The sequence below is a fragment of the Capra hircus genome, chromosome 25 (genome assembly GCF_001704415.2).
Source record: "Capra hircus breed San Clemente chromosome 25, ASM170441v1, whole genome shotgun sequence".
NCBI lineage: Eukaryota > Metazoa > Chordata > Mammalia > Artiodactyla > Bovidae > Capra > Capra hircus.
In genome coordinates this window covers 21,191,290-21,208,806 of record NC_030832.1, presented here as the reverse complement: position 1 = coordinate 21,208,806, position 17,517 = coordinate 21,191,290, and the positions used below count along the sequence as shown (strand labels likewise).

General features: G+C 45.4%; 1 protein-coding gene across 1 annotated transcript; it reads left to right on the top strand.

Moving 5' to 3' along the window:
- Window positions 5,873-17,001, top strand: NDUFAB1 (NADH:ubiquinone oxidoreductase subunit AB1). Its single transcript, XM_018040962.1, has 5 exons — window positions 5,873-6,088; window positions 14,091-14,213; window positions 14,951-15,038; window positions 15,961-16,060; window positions 16,839-17,001. Exons 1-4 carry the CDS (start codon window positions 5,921-5,923, stop codon window positions 16,050-16,052), a joined length of 471 nt encoding a protein of 156 aa, XP_017896451.1. The 5' UTR covers window positions 5,873-5,920; the 3' UTR covers window positions 16,053-16,060; window positions 16,839-17,001.

Here is a 17,517-nt window from a genome sequence, read left to right as displayed (position 1 = left end):
TCATTGGAAAAGACTCTGATGCTGGGAGGGATTGCTGGCAGGAGGAAAAGGGGACGACAGAGGATGAGATGGCTGGATGGCATCCCCAACTCAATGGACATGAGTTTGGGTGAACTCCGGGAGTTGTTGATGGACAGGGAGGCCTGGTGTGCTGCGGTTCATGGGTTCGCAAAGTTTGGACACGACTGAGTGACTGAACTGAACTTGAGTATATTGAGAGTATATATGCATGATCTCTCTTTTTTTTTTGGCCACAACACATGCAGCATGCAGGATCTTATTTCCCTTGACAGGAATGGAACCTGCATCCCCTGCAGTGGAAGTGTGAAGTCTTAACCACTGGACTACCAGGAAAATCCCATACACCATTACTTCTCTTTTAAAGATGCCTTTTAATGATATATCTATAGTGGGTTTTGCTAATTTCATTACTACCCTTTAATCAGTCGCTCAGTCGTGTCAGACTCTTTGTGACCCCATGAACCCTTTAATAACCTTTGCATAAAAGATTTCACTTTCTCTCCTATACTAACTCTGTCCTCACTGTCTCTAACCTCAAATGAGTTAATAACTTTGCAAGCACATCATGGCCAATTGAGGGATTTTCATAAAGATTTAATTTACTCAGGAACCCTGAGAAACATGATACCCTAAGTTTAAGAGGAGGGAAAGAGTGCTTTTAGATCTTCTGGCAACAGGTATTTGGATCTAGGACTACAAAGCCCAAAGAAGAGGCCAGGCTGGATGGAGGTGGCAATTAACGCCTCTAGAGCAAATCAGTCCTGAAAACGTATATGTTTAAAGTCAAGAATGGGTCAAGGACAAACCCCCCACAGGGATCAATATTTAAATGATGAGCAGAGAAAATAGGGCCATGAAGAGGGCAGAAAAGGAATGGTCAGAGAGGTTGTATCTATTGGACTTCAATTAAGATGCAGTTTATGAAGTTTCACTGGTGGGAGTAGGGGGTCAAGTATAATCTAGATTAGAGTGGACTAATGAATAGGACAAATGAACTTAACGTACAAAACAGAAATAGAGTCACAGATGTAGAAAAACTTACGGCTACCAAGGGGGAAAGGAGGCGGGAGGGATAAATTGGGAGATTGGGATTGACATATACACACTACTTCCTATATATAAAATAGATAACTAATGGGGACCTACCATATAACACAGGGAACTCTACTCAGTACTCTGTAAAATATTGAAAAGAATCTAAAAGAGTGGATATATGTGTATATGTAACTGATTCACTTTGCTGGACAACAGAAACTAATGCAACATTGTAAATCAACTGTACACCAATGAAAATTAATTTTAAAAAAGAATGAATAGGCAGTGAGGAATTGAAGATTTAAAACAGTAGATTATTCCTACAAGAAGGTTGACTATGGGGACTTCCCTCATGGTCCAGTGGCTTCAGACTCCAGGCTGCCAATGCAGGGGGCTCCTGTTCAGTCCCTGGTCCGGACACTAGATCCCATATGCCGCAACTAAGAGTTTGCATACCACACCTAAAGATTCCTCATTATGCAACGAAGATCCTGCATACGGCAACTAAGACCCAAATCAGCCAAATAATTTTTTTTTCTGAGAGGTTGACTATGAATGGAAAGGGAAATGGTATTTTTGGAGGTATAGTAAAGGTCACTGGAGGAGGCCTCTGCCCTTGTTTTTAGGTGGGGAGGAACTTTGGCATGTTTAGGGGCTCAAGAAAAAGAGCTAGAAGGGAAGGAAAGGTTGAAGATAGCAGGGAGAAGAGAGAATTAGTGGTATAAGATGCCAGGGGATCCAGGAGGGGACGTGACGGTAGTACAGATGTGCAGGGCAGAGGGGGGGCTGACTGGTGGGCTGAGGGGGTGATGTGTGCAGGAAGCTGACATAGTCTGTGTTCATACCCCTTTGATGGAAGTGCTCCTGAAGAGCACTGGTGCTCTCTTAAGTCTTCCCCAGCTGCTAAGGATTCGATCTCAGTAATGAACCTCTTACCCTATGGACTGTCTTGGCTGACATTTTTCTCTTTGTTCGCTGAAGGAAAAGTATCTCTCCCAAAATATGTCATTTAAATAAGAGGTGATTCTGCTATATTTAAAATGGATAACCAACAAGGACCTACTGTATAGCACGTGGAACTCCGCTCAATGTTATGGGGCAGTCTGGATGGGAGGGGAGTTTGGGGGAGAATGGATACATCCATGTACATGGCTGAGTCCCTTTGCTGTTCACCTGAAACTATCACAACACTGTTAATTGGCTATACCCCACTAGAAAATAAAAAGTTAAAAAAATAAATGAGGTAATTTGTTGTGTTTGACCAAAAGAATCAAATGTAACAGAAATACAGAGAGGTTATGGGAAGAGAGGGTCCTATATGTGGACTTGGTGGGAATAGAGCTCTTCACGACTGCTCCCTCTTCTGAGACCATCATAGGTCTGTCCCGTGGGTCTGCCACAGAGCATGGCCAGGAAGGCACAATCAGAGGCCGGGGTGTCACTGGTGACTTAAGCAGATATTATTGGCCCTAGTCCTAGGACTCCAGTCAGGTGCCTGTCAGTTTTCTGCAGAAATGAAAGTCTTCTACTCAATGTGGAGCTTGGCCATTTATTCACTGACAATTCCAAAGAGGTGATACAATTGCTTAATAAGCAGTGAAGTGGTGGTGTTGAAAACAGGATGCAGGAGAAGCCTGGGGTGGACCGCGAGCACAGCCACAGGGACTGATTGGCATCAGCAACAGCAGGGTGACTCTCAAGGGTTTCTTTTCCATCCTCCTGGCTGATGAAATGTGAAGTCAAGTGGGCCTTGGAAAGCATCGCTATGAACAAAGCTAGTGGAGGTGATGGAATTCTAGTGGAGCTGTTTCAAATCCTGAAAGATGATGCTGTGAAAGTGCTTCATTCAATATGCCAGCAAATTTGGAAAACTCAGCAGTGGCCACAGGACTGGAAAAGGTCAGTTTTCATTCCATTCTCAAAGAAAGACAATGCCAAAGAATGCTCAAACTACTGCACAATTGCACTCATCTCACATACTAGTAAAGTAATGCTCAAAATTCTCCAAGCCAGGCTTCAGTAATACGTGAACCGTGAACTTCCTGATGTTCAAGCTGGTTTTAGAAAAGGCAGAGGAACCAGAGACCAAATTGCCAACATCCGCTGGATCATGGAAAAAGCAAGAGAGTTCCAGAAAAACGTCTATTTCTGCTTTATCGACTATGCCAAAGCCTTTGACTGTGTGGATCACAATAAACTGTGGAAGATTCTTCAAAAGATGGGAATACCAGACCACCTGACCTGCCTCTTGAGAAATCTGTATGCAGGTCAGGAAGCAACAGTTAGAACTGGACATGGAACGACAGACTGGTTCCAAATAGGAAAAGGAGTACATAAAGGCTATATATTGTCACCCTGCTTACTTAACTTCTATGCAGAGTACATCATGAGAAACGCTGGGTTGGAAGAAGCACAAGCTGGAATCAAGATTTCTGGGAGAAATATCAATAACCTCAGATATGCAGATGACACCATCCTTACGGCAGAAAGTGAAGAGGAACTCAAAAGCCTCTTGATGAAAGTGAAAGTGGAGAGTGAAAAAGTTGGCCTAAAGCTCAACATTCAGAAAATGAAGATCATGGCATCCGGTCCCATCACTTCATGAGAAATAGATGGGGAAACAGTGGAAACAGTGTCAGACTTTATTTTTCTGGGCTCCAAAATCACTGCAAATGGTGACTGCAGCCATGAAATTAAAAGATGCTTACTCCTTGGAAGAAAAGTTATGACCAACCTAGATAGTATATTCAAAAGCAGAGATATTACTTTGCCTACTAAGGTCCATCTAGTCAAGGCTATGGTTTTTCCAGTGGTCATGTATGGATGTGAGAGTTGGACTATAAAGAAAGCTGAGCACCAAAGAATTGATGCTTTTGAACTGTGGTGTTGGAGAAGACTCTTGAGAGTCCCTTGGACTGCAAGAAGATCCAACCAGCCCATTCTGAAGGAGATCAGCCCTGGGATTTCTTTGGAAGGAATGATGCTAAAGCTGAAACTCCAGTACTTTGGCCACCTCATGCAAAGAGTTGACTCATTGGAAAAGACTCTGATGCTGGGAGGGATTGGGGGCAGGAGGAGAAGGGGACGACAGAGGATAAGATGGCTGGATGGCATCACTGACTCGATGGATGTGAGTCTGAGTGAACTCCAGGAGTTGGTGATGGACAGGGAGGCCTGGCGTGCTGCGATTCACGGGGTCGCAAAGAGTTGGACACGACTGAACTGAACAGACTGATGAAAGTCTTGGCTCAAGTGTCACCTCAAAAGACAGGCCTTCAAGGACCACCCTATCTAAAATAGCACACCTCTCATAGCCCCCACTACCCCCTTCTCTGCTTTATTGGTTCTCATTGTACTTATCACTACTTCCTGGAGGGTTTTTTGGGGGGAGGTGTTATATTTTTTGTTGCTTATTCTATATCTGTCCAATCTATCTGAAAATAGATTGCCAATCTGGTTTGCTCACTGATGTAGCCTCAACAACTAGCACATAGCAGATTATTGATATTTTCATGAATTCATACATAGAAATTACAAGGCAGTGCATTTTATTTTACTTGGATTTAATGAAAGTAAAAAGAAATAAGTAAACTGAAGGCATGATTGGAGTGTTCATCCAGGCAGTATTCCGAGTTTGAAGCCATTGTTCAAAGGTTTTGATTTCCCTGCTGAAAAATATGAATGAATTAGCACTCTTCAGCTTACTCCCATGTTCCCATTTCTGTGAGCTATATAGTTTACACAGTCAAGTTTTTAAATATGTGTATGACTTTTATTGTCCCACATTTATTAGTCTTAGTTATACATTTACATGACTCACATTCTTCTTTTATGCTGAGTTTTGACCTATTCAATAAACTTAATATGAAGAACTGGAACCATTTGGTGTCATTTCAGGTGGCTCCATAAAGGTATATCAGTCCTTTATGTCTCTGCCCCGAAAGACTCCAGTGAGAGGCAAAGTGATAGATAGGTGATTTATTAGACTAGGACGCTAGTGAGGCTTACAATCCAGCAGGTGAGAGATGCTGCACCCTGAGAACTTAGTGGGCTACAGTTTTATAATCAAAGGAAAAATCGGGGCTGGGTAAGAGACCAGTTTCTTCCTCATTCTTGGCTAGACATCATGCTTCCATCATCAGCTCCTCCAGGTTGGGCAAGGGAGTTTTCTTGTCCCTACAGGGTCAAGCAGGACTGTTAAGGCACTATGGGAATATTTCAGATCTCAGTACAATGAGGGTCTTTACTTTGAAATGTTAGCTTTCTGTAAATTATTGTTTTTTACCTGTGCAGAGAGCATGACCTAGGGGTCATTAACTTACTGAACTTAATGGGCAGGATGTAGGTCTCACACACCCATTATTTTATTGTTTGGGGGTATGTCTCCTGCTTCTTCTGCATGGTTTTGTTGCTAAGCAAGCCTATTTGGTTTTGCGGTTAAGAAAGCCTGCTTTTTTGAGTGATCATTAACTTACAGGGGTTTGCCATATTTTTCTACTTAGAATCCCTTAGTGGGATTAACTATTTAATCACCTACTTTGTCCCTTTGCCCCTATCAGAATCACCGACATCAAAACTTTAACTTTCAGAGAATAAGTAAAAATAAGTTCCTTTCTTGTGTCAGTGATTAGTGTTTGGGGAAAGACAATATTCACACCATGTTAGCTCTGGCTCTAGCATCTATTCGCCTCTGGACCTGGACTGCAAGGCCGCCCGCCCCGATGGCGCAGTGCAGCCAGGAGCCGCCAGCGGCCGCCACTGCCAGCCGCTCCCCACAGCCGCCGCTCTGTGCGTCGCCTGCGCAGAGCGCAAGGGGATACTGAATCCGAGGGCGCGGCGCAGTGCATCCTGGGTCGGTGTAGCCATGGCGGTTCGTGTCCTTTGCGCCTGTGTCCGCCGACTTCCCACGGCCTTCGCGCCGCTGCCCAGGCTCCCCACTCTAGCCGCGGCCCGGCCGCTCAGCACTACCCTCTTCGCCGCGGAGACCCGGACGAGGCCTGGGGCTCCGCTGCCGGCCTTGGCGCTCGCGCAGGTGACTGGCGGTGACTTTGTGGGGGGGCTTGGCTGGGGTCCGGCGTCGGGCCCACTCGGGGTGAGAGGGAGGGGCCAGGCAGCGGGGCCGCGGCTACTGTGGCTCCTGTTGGTGGGGATGACCAGAGGACACCTGCTCGCTCCCTCTCCCACTGCCTAACGGTGCTTGGTTGACCCCTGCCGGCACTCGGGTGACCTAGAGATTGTGAACAAGAGCACAGAGCTGGAGTCAAATACCCCTGGGTTCGAATGCAGCTTGACTCTGACCAGAACTTTGGACAAACCAGGTACCGTCGCCCACCCTCAGTCTGAATCGTAAAACTCTACCTTGTGCAGTTCCAACGAGGTTTAGAGGAGATCATACTGGTAGAATGCCGAGCGCGGTGCTTGGTGAGCTCTCAGAAATACCGGTCGCCGTTAGTCGTAGTGATAATGATAAATACCGTGATGGCTTTCTAGGGAAAAACTAATGACTGGGTGCAAAGAGGAAGACACGCCGCCCTACAGCCTTCTCCACAGCAGTTCTCTCCCCAGGTTTCTCCCTGTGGCACCTTTTGCCTCTTTCGGGGTCTCCTGCAAATAAGGATAGGAAGCAAGTTAGTTTTTAAGTTTTTTTTTTAAATCTGATGAAACCTTTTAGAGGCTGAATTTCTCCTTATGTTAATGATTCTCAACCTTAGTTGCACATTCAAATCACCTGGGTAGCTTAAAAATAAGTATGTTCCTCGTGGGTCCCCCACCCATCTGATTTACCTCTGTGATGAGGCACTGACGTGTGCTTTGTAAATTCCCCAGGTGACTCTGAAGTGCATCAAGGTTAAGAACTATTGTCTTAAGGGTAGATAGATTCCCAAAGTTAAGTAGAGAATGCCCTTTTCAAACTCTAGGACTTCATGTAATTGTGATTTCAACCTCCACTAAGGTATTAGAATAAAACCTAAGAATGCCCAGGCCAAATCAATTAAAATCTCTAGCAGTCCAATGTGGTCATCTATTTTTAAAAGTTGTCGGTGATTCTTATGTGCAGCCAGTGTCAAGATTTACTGACAGCGTAGTAAATTCATCCAGGGGGTATTGTCCTGTCAGTGAATCAAAAAGTTCAAAGTGTCACCTTGAAGTTCAAAGAGTAGCGTATATAGTTACCGTTTTGTTCCTGAGACCAACTTCAGTGTCAGGCTAAGAGGCAAAATGATAATTCCTTATTCTTGGAGCATTGCTCTTCAAAGTTGATTGTGCGTTCGGATCACTTGCGTTAAAATATAGGTTCTGGAAAGGGGCCTGAGAGTCTTCATTTCCAGTGGCCTTCCAGAAGATCCTGCTGCTGCTGCTTCTTGGACCGTGCCTTGAATTGCAAAGTGCTCAGAGAGGTTCCACTACCTCTGCTGGGTTTACATACACAGCAGAGCAGCCATTTTCTTTATGCTTACAGAGTGGTTTTGACTAAGTGCTCCCATTTAGCTGCCTTGTATCCTTTTTGGACTAAACTGGAGAGTAAATACTTGCTCCTTCAAAGATACTGAGGCACTGTGTGCCAGGCCTTATGCTAGCAGTTGAGAGATACAGAGATGCATACAAAAGAAAGACATCAATTCATGTCTTCATTGGACACGTGGCCGCTATGTTAACCTTGCCTAGTCCCTGCTGTGCGGTTTCCCCTAGGTGGTTTCTGACATTATTTTCCCTTGGTTCATCTCATGTTCCACCTTGTTGGGAACTTTCTCTACCAAATCGTTAAATGTTGGTAAGGTCAAGAGATCACTTGCCACACAGTCTCCCTCACCCATCTCTTTGCTCTCTTGGTTTCTCTTACTGCTTGTATGCCAGTCACCCCAAACTTCCGCCTCCAGCCTTTGTTCATTTCATCTGAACCTTTGCTCATTCTACCTATTCTGTTCTGTCAGCTTTTCCCTCCTCAAATCCATCCACTGTGCAGACCCTGGAACAACTAGTTATTCATTTATATTCTAATTTTTTTCCCCTGAATAAAGGAGCCGAAGCAGCTTTCCTGGGTATAAAAATAACAACAATATAAAATAGAAGGTACCAAAAAAAAAAAAAGATGTAGTGGCCTAAAATGGGACCTTGAAGTCTTACACTTGACCCAGAGCCCTGAATCTAGACAGGCAGCCAGAGTACAGAGAATTTCCAAAGAGTTCCTGTGCAGGGAAGGCTCAGCTGTTCCTGGTACTGGAGCCAGACTGACACGTGTGGTGGTGGTGGACTTGGGGCTGCGATCCGACCACGTCATTCATTCCCGAGTCTTGTATCTGTACCCTCACTGGCTCTCAAGGATTGAATGACAACTTCTGTTACTGAAGCAACCTACAAATACCTGTCATGGCCCTTGCCACATTTTTGTTATAATTGAAATGATCTGTTTGGATTAGTGTTTTCCATTAGACCATAGGCTTCTCCAAGGGTAGATGTCTTTATTTATCTTTGTGGATCCAGCCCACTGCACCGTGCCTGGCACATAAGGTAAAGCTCAAAGGCTGCTGAGCCAGGCAGGTAATAGGTAAAGGCAAGGCATTGCCGTTTGAGGACAGGTGTGTGTGCAGTGCAGAAGAGCAGATTGATGGAAACCCCACTGAGCATGGTCCTGAAGGCAGCAGCTTCTCATGCAGTGGGGGTGGGTGTAGTTGCACATGCAGAGGCGGGGATGAGCCCAGCACTTCCTTAGTGTGGACCTTCTGGTGCCTGTGAAAGAGAGAGACCTGAGTGGAGGTGGGAAGACAGGTGTATTGAAGGGTGCTGTATAGGTGCTCATTCACCCACTGAGGAATGTGGCTGTTCTCTGTCTAGGTCACAGGGAGTAAAGATTAATGCAATTTGTTGAAGGAGCATTTGAGACCTTCCCTCCCACTTAGCTGGGTGACCCAGTAAACATGATGGTGAGAACATGGGGAGAGTGGAGGCTGGCTCTGAGGTTTCCAACTAGAGCCCCAGGGGCGGAGAAGGAATGGAGGTCTGCAAGCAGGTGTTTTGGAGACAGGTAAGGAATTTATAACCAAACTGAGGGTGGGATGTCTGCTACCTGGTTAGAGCCGCCCAGGGGGTAATTTGCAGAGATGGTCTTTAAAGCCACCTAGGTTCCTCTGAGTTCCCCTCAGAGATGGACCCAGTTCAGGGTAAGATGGATATTAATAGAAACTACTCAGGTTTATTCCTGCTGGTTCACAGGGTTGAGTCCTCATTCTTTTCCTTCAGACAGTGGCTTCTCTGATGTCTGAGGGAGGTGATTTTGTTGCATATAATTGTTAAATGTAGACCTTGGGGAAGAATAATTAACACCAGAAACAATGTTGGCCGTTGGGGACACTTTTCAGAAGTGCTTGTCCGCTCTGTATTTCGTGGCTGAGATCCCCAGAAAGGAGGCAGTAAGACCCTTCAGGAGGCCATTCTGGGAGACCTGGGGCAAGATAACTAACCTTTTGTCTCAGTTTCCTCACCTGTAAAACAGGGTTATTATTACTTCTAAAGGAGATGACATATGTAAAGTGCTATTGGCAGTACTGTAACCTGATAGGAAATCAGTAAAGAGGCTAGAAAGGGAAGGAGTCAATCAAGTACTTTGGGCTACACTACTGCCTCACTCTCAAACTGGCAGGTCACTGCCATTCTGAGCCGACTGCTGCTGCTGCTAAGTCGCTTCAGTTGTATCCAACTCTGTGCGACCCCATAGACGGCAGCCCACCAGGCTACCCCATCCTGGCATTCTCCATGCAAGAACACTGGAGTGGGTTGCCATTTCCTTCTCCAATGCATGAAAGTGAAAGTGAAGTTGCTCATTCATGTCCGACTCTTTGCGACCCTGTGGACTGCAGCCCACCAGGCTCCTCCATCCATGGGATTTTCCAGGCAAGAGTACTGGAGTGGGGTGCCATCGCCTTCTCTGCCTGAGCCTACTAGACAGCCCTGAATAACACTTGTATGTGCCAGGCAGTGTTCTAAGCCCTCTACGTTTCATTATCTCCTTGATGCCTCAACAATCCTGTGAACTTGGGTACTATTAGTTCAGTTCAGTTCAGTTCAGTTCAGTTGCTCAGTCGTGTCCAAGACTTTGTGACCCCTTGAGCTGCAGCACACTAGGCCTCCCTGTCCATCACCAACTCCTGGAGTTCACGCAAACTCATGTCCATTGAGTCAGTGATGCCATCCAACCATCTCATCCTCTGTCGTCCCCTTTTCCTCCTGCCCTCAATCTTTCCCAGCATCAGGGTCTTTTCTAAAGAGTCAGTTCTTCGCATCAGGTGGCCAAAGTATTGGAGTTTCAGCTTTAGCATCAGTTCCTCCAATGAACACCCAGGACTGATCTCCTTTAGGATGGACTGGTTGGATCTTCTTGCAGTCCAAGGGACTCTCAAGAGTCTTCTCCAACACCACAGTTCAAATGCATCAATTCTTCGGCTCTCAGCTTTTATTTTCGTCCAACTCTCACATCCATGTGTGACTACTGGAAAAACCATAGCCTTGACTAGACAGACCTTTGTTTATGGTCACTTAGCAGATAAGGAAAACTAGGGCATAGCAAGATTAAATAACTTGCCCAAGGCCAAAGAGCTAGTAACAAAGAGCTAGTGCTGGGATACTTTCTCCTTCCAGAGCCTGAGTTCCCACGTGATACACCCTCCTGTTTCCTGCACAGCCCACTGCAGCCACCTTTTGAGACTGGCCTGTGGTTTCCAGGTGGGGCCCTGTTTAGTCTCATTTATGCAGGTCAGGAAGCAACAGTTAGAACTGGACGTGGAACAACAGACTGGTTCCAGATAGGAAAAGGAGGACATCAAGGCTGTATATTGTCACCCTGCTTATTTAACTTATATGCAGAGTACATCATGAGAAACGCTAGGCTGGAAGAAGCACAAGCTGGAATCAAGTTTGCCGGGAGAAATATCAATAACTTCAGATATGCAGATGACACCAGCCTTATGGCAGAAAGTGAAGAACTCAAAAGCCTCTTGATGAAAGTGAAAGAGGAGAGTGAAAAAGTTGGCCTAAAGCTCAACACTCAGAAAACCAAGATCATGGCATCTGGTCCCATCACTTCATGGGAAATAGATGGGGAAACTGGAAACAGTGTCAGACTTTTATTTTTTGGGCTCCAAAATCACTGCAGATGGTGACTGCAGTGATGAGATTAAAAGACGCTTACTCCTTGGAAGAAAAGTTATGACCAACCTAGATAGCATAATAAAAAGCAGAGACATTACTTTGCCAACAAAGGTCTGTCTAGTCAAGGCTATGGTTTTTCCAGTGGTCATGTATGGATGTGAGAATTGGACTGTGAAGAAAGCTGAGCGCCGAAGAATTGATGCTTTTGATGTGTGGTGTTGGAGAAGACTCTTGAGAGTCCCTTGGACTGCAAAGAGATCCAACCAGTCCATCCTAAAGGAGATCAGTCCTGGGTGTTCATTGGAAGGACTGATGCTAAAGCTGGAACTCTAATACTTTGGCCACCTCATGTGAAGAGCTGACTGACTGGAAAAGACCCTGATGCTGGGAAAGATTGGGGGCAGGAGGAGAAGGGGACGACCGAGGATGAGATGGTTAGATGGCATCACCGACTCGATGGACATGGGTTTGGGTGGACTCCGGGAGTTGTTGATGGACAGGGAGGCCTGGTGTGCTGCGGTTCATGGGGTCGCTAAGAGTCGGATACAACTGAGCAACTGAACTGAACCAAACTGACTGAATCACAGGGAACCCACCTGGCCCCTGCCGGCAGTTGCCAGTGCTACTGGGGTCGATGCTGACACCTAGTGGGCCACTTGGGTAGCTGCATGTGAAAGTGCCCTCACCAGCCTCTTCCCTTGGGTGCCGTGCATGTCACCCTCCTGTCTCTCACCCTTTCCCAGCGGTAATTCACCTCATACCACTTCTTGCTGTGCTGCACACATACGAGGCCTCTGTTAGATCCTCCCACCTCGGATTTCTTTTCTGTCATTACCAGTATTAACTCATGTCTTCTCCCTCTTTCTCTTTGGTCCTTTTTGCGTCTTCCCTTTTTTTTTTGTGGTTTGGAAACCTTTTCTAATCATTGTTGATAAGTTGGCCTGTGGCATCCCCAGATCAGAGGTCTCCTTAATTTAACATGCTGTAATCGGAAAGCAAAGGAGACCATAAATGGAAACAAAAAGAACAAGTGCTCTGATCTCTTTAGCTTGCTGATTAAACCTGATTCCAATACTTGATTTTCCTTTTTTGCAAGATAAGTGTTTCTTAAACAGATCGTACTGATTTGGTTAATTGGCAGGTTTTTTTGTTTGTTTTTTAATCATTCATTTTTATGGTTGTGCTGTGTCTCCGTTGCTGCGAGGGCTTTCCTTTAGCTGCAGAGAGCAGGGACTGCTCTTCAGTTGCAGTGCGTGGGCTTCTCATTGCAGTGATTTCTCTTGCTGCTCTAGGGCACTTGGGGGTCAGTAATTGTGGCACACGGGCATCAGTAATTGTGGCACACGGGCTCAGGAAGTGTGGCTCCCCGGCTCTAGAGCACAGGCTCAGTAGTTGAGGCACACAGGCTTAGTTGCTCGGCGCATGTGGGATCCTCCCGCATCAGGAATCAAACTGATGACTCCCACATTGGCAGGCGAATTCTTTACCACTGAGCCACCAGGGAAGCTCCGGCAGTTTTTTAAAATACATTAATTTTATTTTGGTTGTGCTGGGTCTTTACTGCTGTGCAGAGGCTTCTAGTTGTGGCAGGCAGGGGCTGTTCTCTAGCTGAAAGGCATTCTCACTGCGGTGGCTTCTTGTTGCAGAGCACAAGCTCTAGGGCAAGGGCTCAGTAATTGTGGACTCAGGCTTCGTTGCCCTCAGGCGTGTGGGATCTTCGTGGACCAGGGATCGAATCTGTGTCCCCTGCGCTGGCAGGTGGATTCCTAACCACTGGGCCACCAGGGAAGTCCTGGCAGTGTTGTTTGGTTTGGGGGGTTGTTTTTTTTTTTTTACAGTTTTTCATAGACCTTTGTGACTTGGAGGACCTTAATCCCAAAAAGGAAACCCACTTCCTATGGATTTCTATCCCCTAAGAACTCCAAACTGCAGACCTAAAATCAGCTTCAGAAGGTGAACACACCAGTTGAGGTTAAAGACTTCTATACTACGAACTGCCAGACGGCTGTCCCATTTTCCCCTCTTGGCCCCATGCCTTCCATGGCCTTAAGTCTGCTGATCTGTGACTTGGACTCCCTCTCACATTCTGTGAAGGAATCCAGTCAAGACCGTCATACCTAGTTGAATTCCAAGTGGGCTAAGATCAGAAATTTGAGATATTACACAATGATGGCAAAGATCAGAATGTCTCATTATTTAGTGGGTGGCAACAAGGCAAGCCCACTTGGAAGGGAAACAGATTGGAAACTAATGCCTGCAAACTCATCATCCTCTTCTTTGGGTTCATAGCTGGCTTCATTTGTCTTGGCCAAAGTCTATAATTACCACCAGGGCCAAATTAGACACTTCTCGTGTGTGATTCTCAGTGTCAGTTCACCCTGACAGCTCTTTTGAGGAGTTATTTTGCCTTGGGTATTAAAAGGGTAGTGGGCTGCTGGAGATGTGAGAAGCTTTAGGGTCCTCTGCAGACTCTAGTTTTAGTGGCAGTTTCACTAAGTGGAGTGAATGTCCCAAAGCCTGGAGGCCGACCAGAGGAGACAAGAGTGCCTGTCCTGACTCAGAGGAAAGGAGATCTTTTTTTTGGCCACACTGTGTGGGATCCTAGTTCCCTGACCCGGGATGGAACTCAAGCACCTTGCATTGGAAACATGGAGTTCCAACCACTGAACTGCCAGGGAAGTCCCAAGAAATCCATTTTTATGCTGTTGAACTGCTATGGCTTCTGACTGTATGCTGCATTAGGCCTCTGTGTGTCCTGGTGGCCACAGTGAGCCTCCCTGGAGGTGGATTTGCTAGCCCTCTGGAAGCTCTGTGAAAGACAGCTGTAGCCGGTGCCTTCTCTAGAGGCATTTTGGGCTCCACAGCAGCGCTTCCCTTATCCCTTGCTCTAGGTTCCAGGCAGAGTTACACCGCTGTGCCGCCAGTATAGCGACGCACCGCCTTTGACATTGGAGGGAATCAAGGACCGTGTTCTTTACGTCTTGAAACTCTATGACAAGATTGACCCAGAAAAGGTAATTGATGTGGTTTAAATGGTTTTTCTTTAAATGTGTATTTAATCACATGGTACAATATCCCAAGTGTCTAAAGCAAAAAATCGCTCCCAGGAACCTTGTTCTTCTGGGAGGTGCCAGCTGACCTGGCTTCTTGGGTGTGTCTTTGGAGACTTCTCAGTGCATGTGGAAGGGCATATATACACAAGTACACGTATTTATATTACACATACTATGTGATCTGTTATTGCCCACCATCTAAAAAAAAACAACTGATCGTATACTGTGTATACTGTTTGAAGGATTCGTCTAGTGATAGTGAGGTCTGGATTAAAGACAATGTGATAACAGATACTGTGTGCCATTCCTGAGGGAGCAAGACGTCACTTCTAAGGTGTGGTGTCTTGGTGGTCAGTAAGGCAGCAAGGAAAAACAGACTCTCAGATATCATTCAGAACAGTGTTCAAAGATCATTGTAAAATGTACAAAGTCAGTTCATCATTAGCTTTATATATATTGCTAACTATTTCAAAATTAAGGTTGAATAAGTTAACATGTAAAGCACACCAGGTGTGTGTTGCCACAGGTTAAAAGTATATTATTATTGTTATGGATCTTGATATTTAAAATATGACCTCTTTATAATAAAAAAAAAAAAACTTCTTGGTAATGATTAAGTGACATTTCACCATTCAGTTATTTTGAGAAGCAAGTGTTCTCACAGACTGAATTTTGCATTTGGTGTTCTTTTCTTGCAGCTTTCAGTAAATTCCCATTTTATGAAAGACCTGGGCTTAGACAGTTTGGACCAAGTGGAGATTATCATGGCCATGGAGGACGAATTTGGTAACGCACAGGCTGGGTCCTGGTTCTTGATTTAGGTGGATTAAATGCAGAGAAATGCTGGGAGTCTGATGGGGATTTGCAATTGCAGTGCGCTACCCCCCACCTCCACCTGCTTACTATCAGATGAAGTAAACGTCAGGGACAGTGTACTTAATAATATTTGGGAAGCAGGTCCGCAGAGCGCCCAGTGCAGTACCAAGGGCTCAGCGACAAGAGGAGGCCTGGGGGAGCATGGCCCTGAGATTCTTGGGGTGGGGCTCCTAGATGAAGGGCGTAGCCTTCACCTGATGGCTGATGACAGCTTGGAGAACCCTCCCCCCCAGTGAGCTAGACCTAAGTGTCCACGTCTAGAAAAGCGCCAGGTGTGCCTAGGTTAGGATGTGTGCCTGTACACACACCCATACACACATCTTGGTTTCCTGCAGCGGTTTCCATGCACATTCCCAAGTTATCCTTGTCTGGGATGGTTAGTTATACAAACGAGACTGTTACGAGGTTCCATGGCTCATTTAGGAGGTGAACTGCCTGAATGGAAGCCAAGGGACTTGTATGCCATCCCACAGAGAAGAACTTAATTACGGTTCCTCAGAGATCACCCTAACTAGAGGGGTGGTCCTGGAAGGGCTGCAGGGTTTCTTTCTGGGGTAATGAAAATATTCTAGAGTTAGATAGTGGTGATGGTGCACAACCTTGTGAATATACTAAAAACCATTGAATGTTGCCCTTGAAACGGGGGCATTTTCTAGTATGCAAATTATGTCTGAAAAATACATCATCTGGTACATAACAGGCTCAGAAATGGGATTCGAGATTGCTGGACATTTTTGATGTGCTTATGCATGTTGTTGAAGGGTTAGATGCTTTCGGTTCTAAAGGATTTGCTTTTTCTACATTCATGCATTGTCATAAATTTCACTTTCAGGGTTTGAGATTCCTGATATAGATGCGGAGAAGTTAATGTGCCCACAAGAAATTGTAGATTACATTGCAGATAAGAAGGATGTATATGAATAAGATACCAGGTAAACAATTTGGCTTATTGTTCTCCCATAGAATTAATCTCTCCATGGTTCTTCGATAAAAACTTAGGAAGAAATGGAAAAATGGAAGTGCTTGACAAGATTTTCAGGAGTTATAAAATGCAGGTACCTTCTGGTTATCTGCCACTCCAAGGGGGCCAACCCTAGTGATCATCTTTATCCTCCAGAGGGATTGACAGCAGTTCATTCCTAGACAGGACTCTGTCAGCCCTCCTCCTAAAAGCAGACTTGTGCAAAAAAACTGAGCAAGGTCACCCTGAAGCGGAGGCCTTTGCCTCCCTCAGTTACCCCCCCACCCCAAGGCCTGTCCAGCCTGCTGTCCAGGAAGCTGAGATGGCCTGGCTCCTAAGTAGGCAGGAGAGGCCTTCTGGGTAGGAGCATGAACTCCAGCGACAGACGCCTGAGCTGACCCGGTACTGCCGCGTCCTGTGAGCCTGGAATCTTGGGCAGACTGTGCAGCCTCCGCAGCCTCAGTCTCCTCACGTGTAAAGTGGGGGTATGACAGGGCCTGCCTGGGGCTTTCGTGAAGGTGACTGTGGTGTGTGTCAGTCATCTAATACAGTGCCTGAAGTAAAGAGGCCTCTTAATATTAGCTGTTGTTCTGTAGGCTGTAGAATGAGTGATCAGACTTTAAAAATAAAACACTGTATTTGTGTCTGTAACTTTAGTTACCCTGGATTTAGCACCTCAGAGATTAGCACTTAAAGTTAGTAACACCAAAATTTACTTTGTCTTTTGAATTTACTTTGTCTTTTGCCAGACCCTTTTTCCTCACTGAGAGAAGGCTCAGAAGATGCTGGCGAGTGTCTGGGAGGGAGAACATATTTCTGCATCATTGCTGACTTGGAGAGTAATTCTGTCTAGACTTGTATTTAAATTGTCTTAAGCGTTTTTGCCCTTTGAAAATAAATCTGTAAAACCAAGATTTTTCTGAGTCTTCAGTTTTTTATGTCTAGACTGCTTTTTTTAATAGATTGACATTGCTTAGGATTTTTAAAGATTATTCTGTCATTGATATTCATGGATATCAGAAATATAACTTTTTCAGCAGAGTGCTTGAAATAAGTTTCTCTCTGACCACCTTCAGTATGAGGAATGAATTAGTGATAAGATGATGTTTTGCCTCAAAATACTTTGTGCCCCCGTTAGTTTACTGATTATTCCTCATATCGACTGACACCAGTGTGTGGGACTAATTTTTCATCCCTGTCCTGAGGATCCATTTCTGAATTAATGGCATTTAGTAATTTTGGTAATTTAGTAATTTGGGGAAGATAAAAGGTTCTCTTTCCCCCTAGGTTACTTTGACTTCGTGTCTGTTTGTCATACATCAGTAACAACCCTGTTGCTTTTATTCCTAGCACTGTGTTAGGTCTTTGGAGTTGATGTAGGCAACTGCTCAGCTCTTAGAGACTTAACTTGAGAGACCTATCCTAAAA

Excerpts from the sequence above, each read along its gene's own strand:
- NDUFAB1 (XM_018040962.1), top strand. The coding sequence starts at position 5,921 with ATGGCGGTTCGTGTCCTTTGCGCCTGTGTCCGCCGACTTCCCACGGCC. Across the intron at positions 14,214-14,950 it reads ACAAGATTGACCCAGAAAAG|CTTTCAGTAAATTCCCATTT; the intron begins GTAATTGATGTG and ends CTTTTCTTGCAG. Across the intron at positions 15,039-15,960 it reads GGCCATGGAGGACGAATTTG|GGTTTGAGATTCCTGATATA; the intron begins GTAACGCACAGG and ends TTTCACTTTCAG.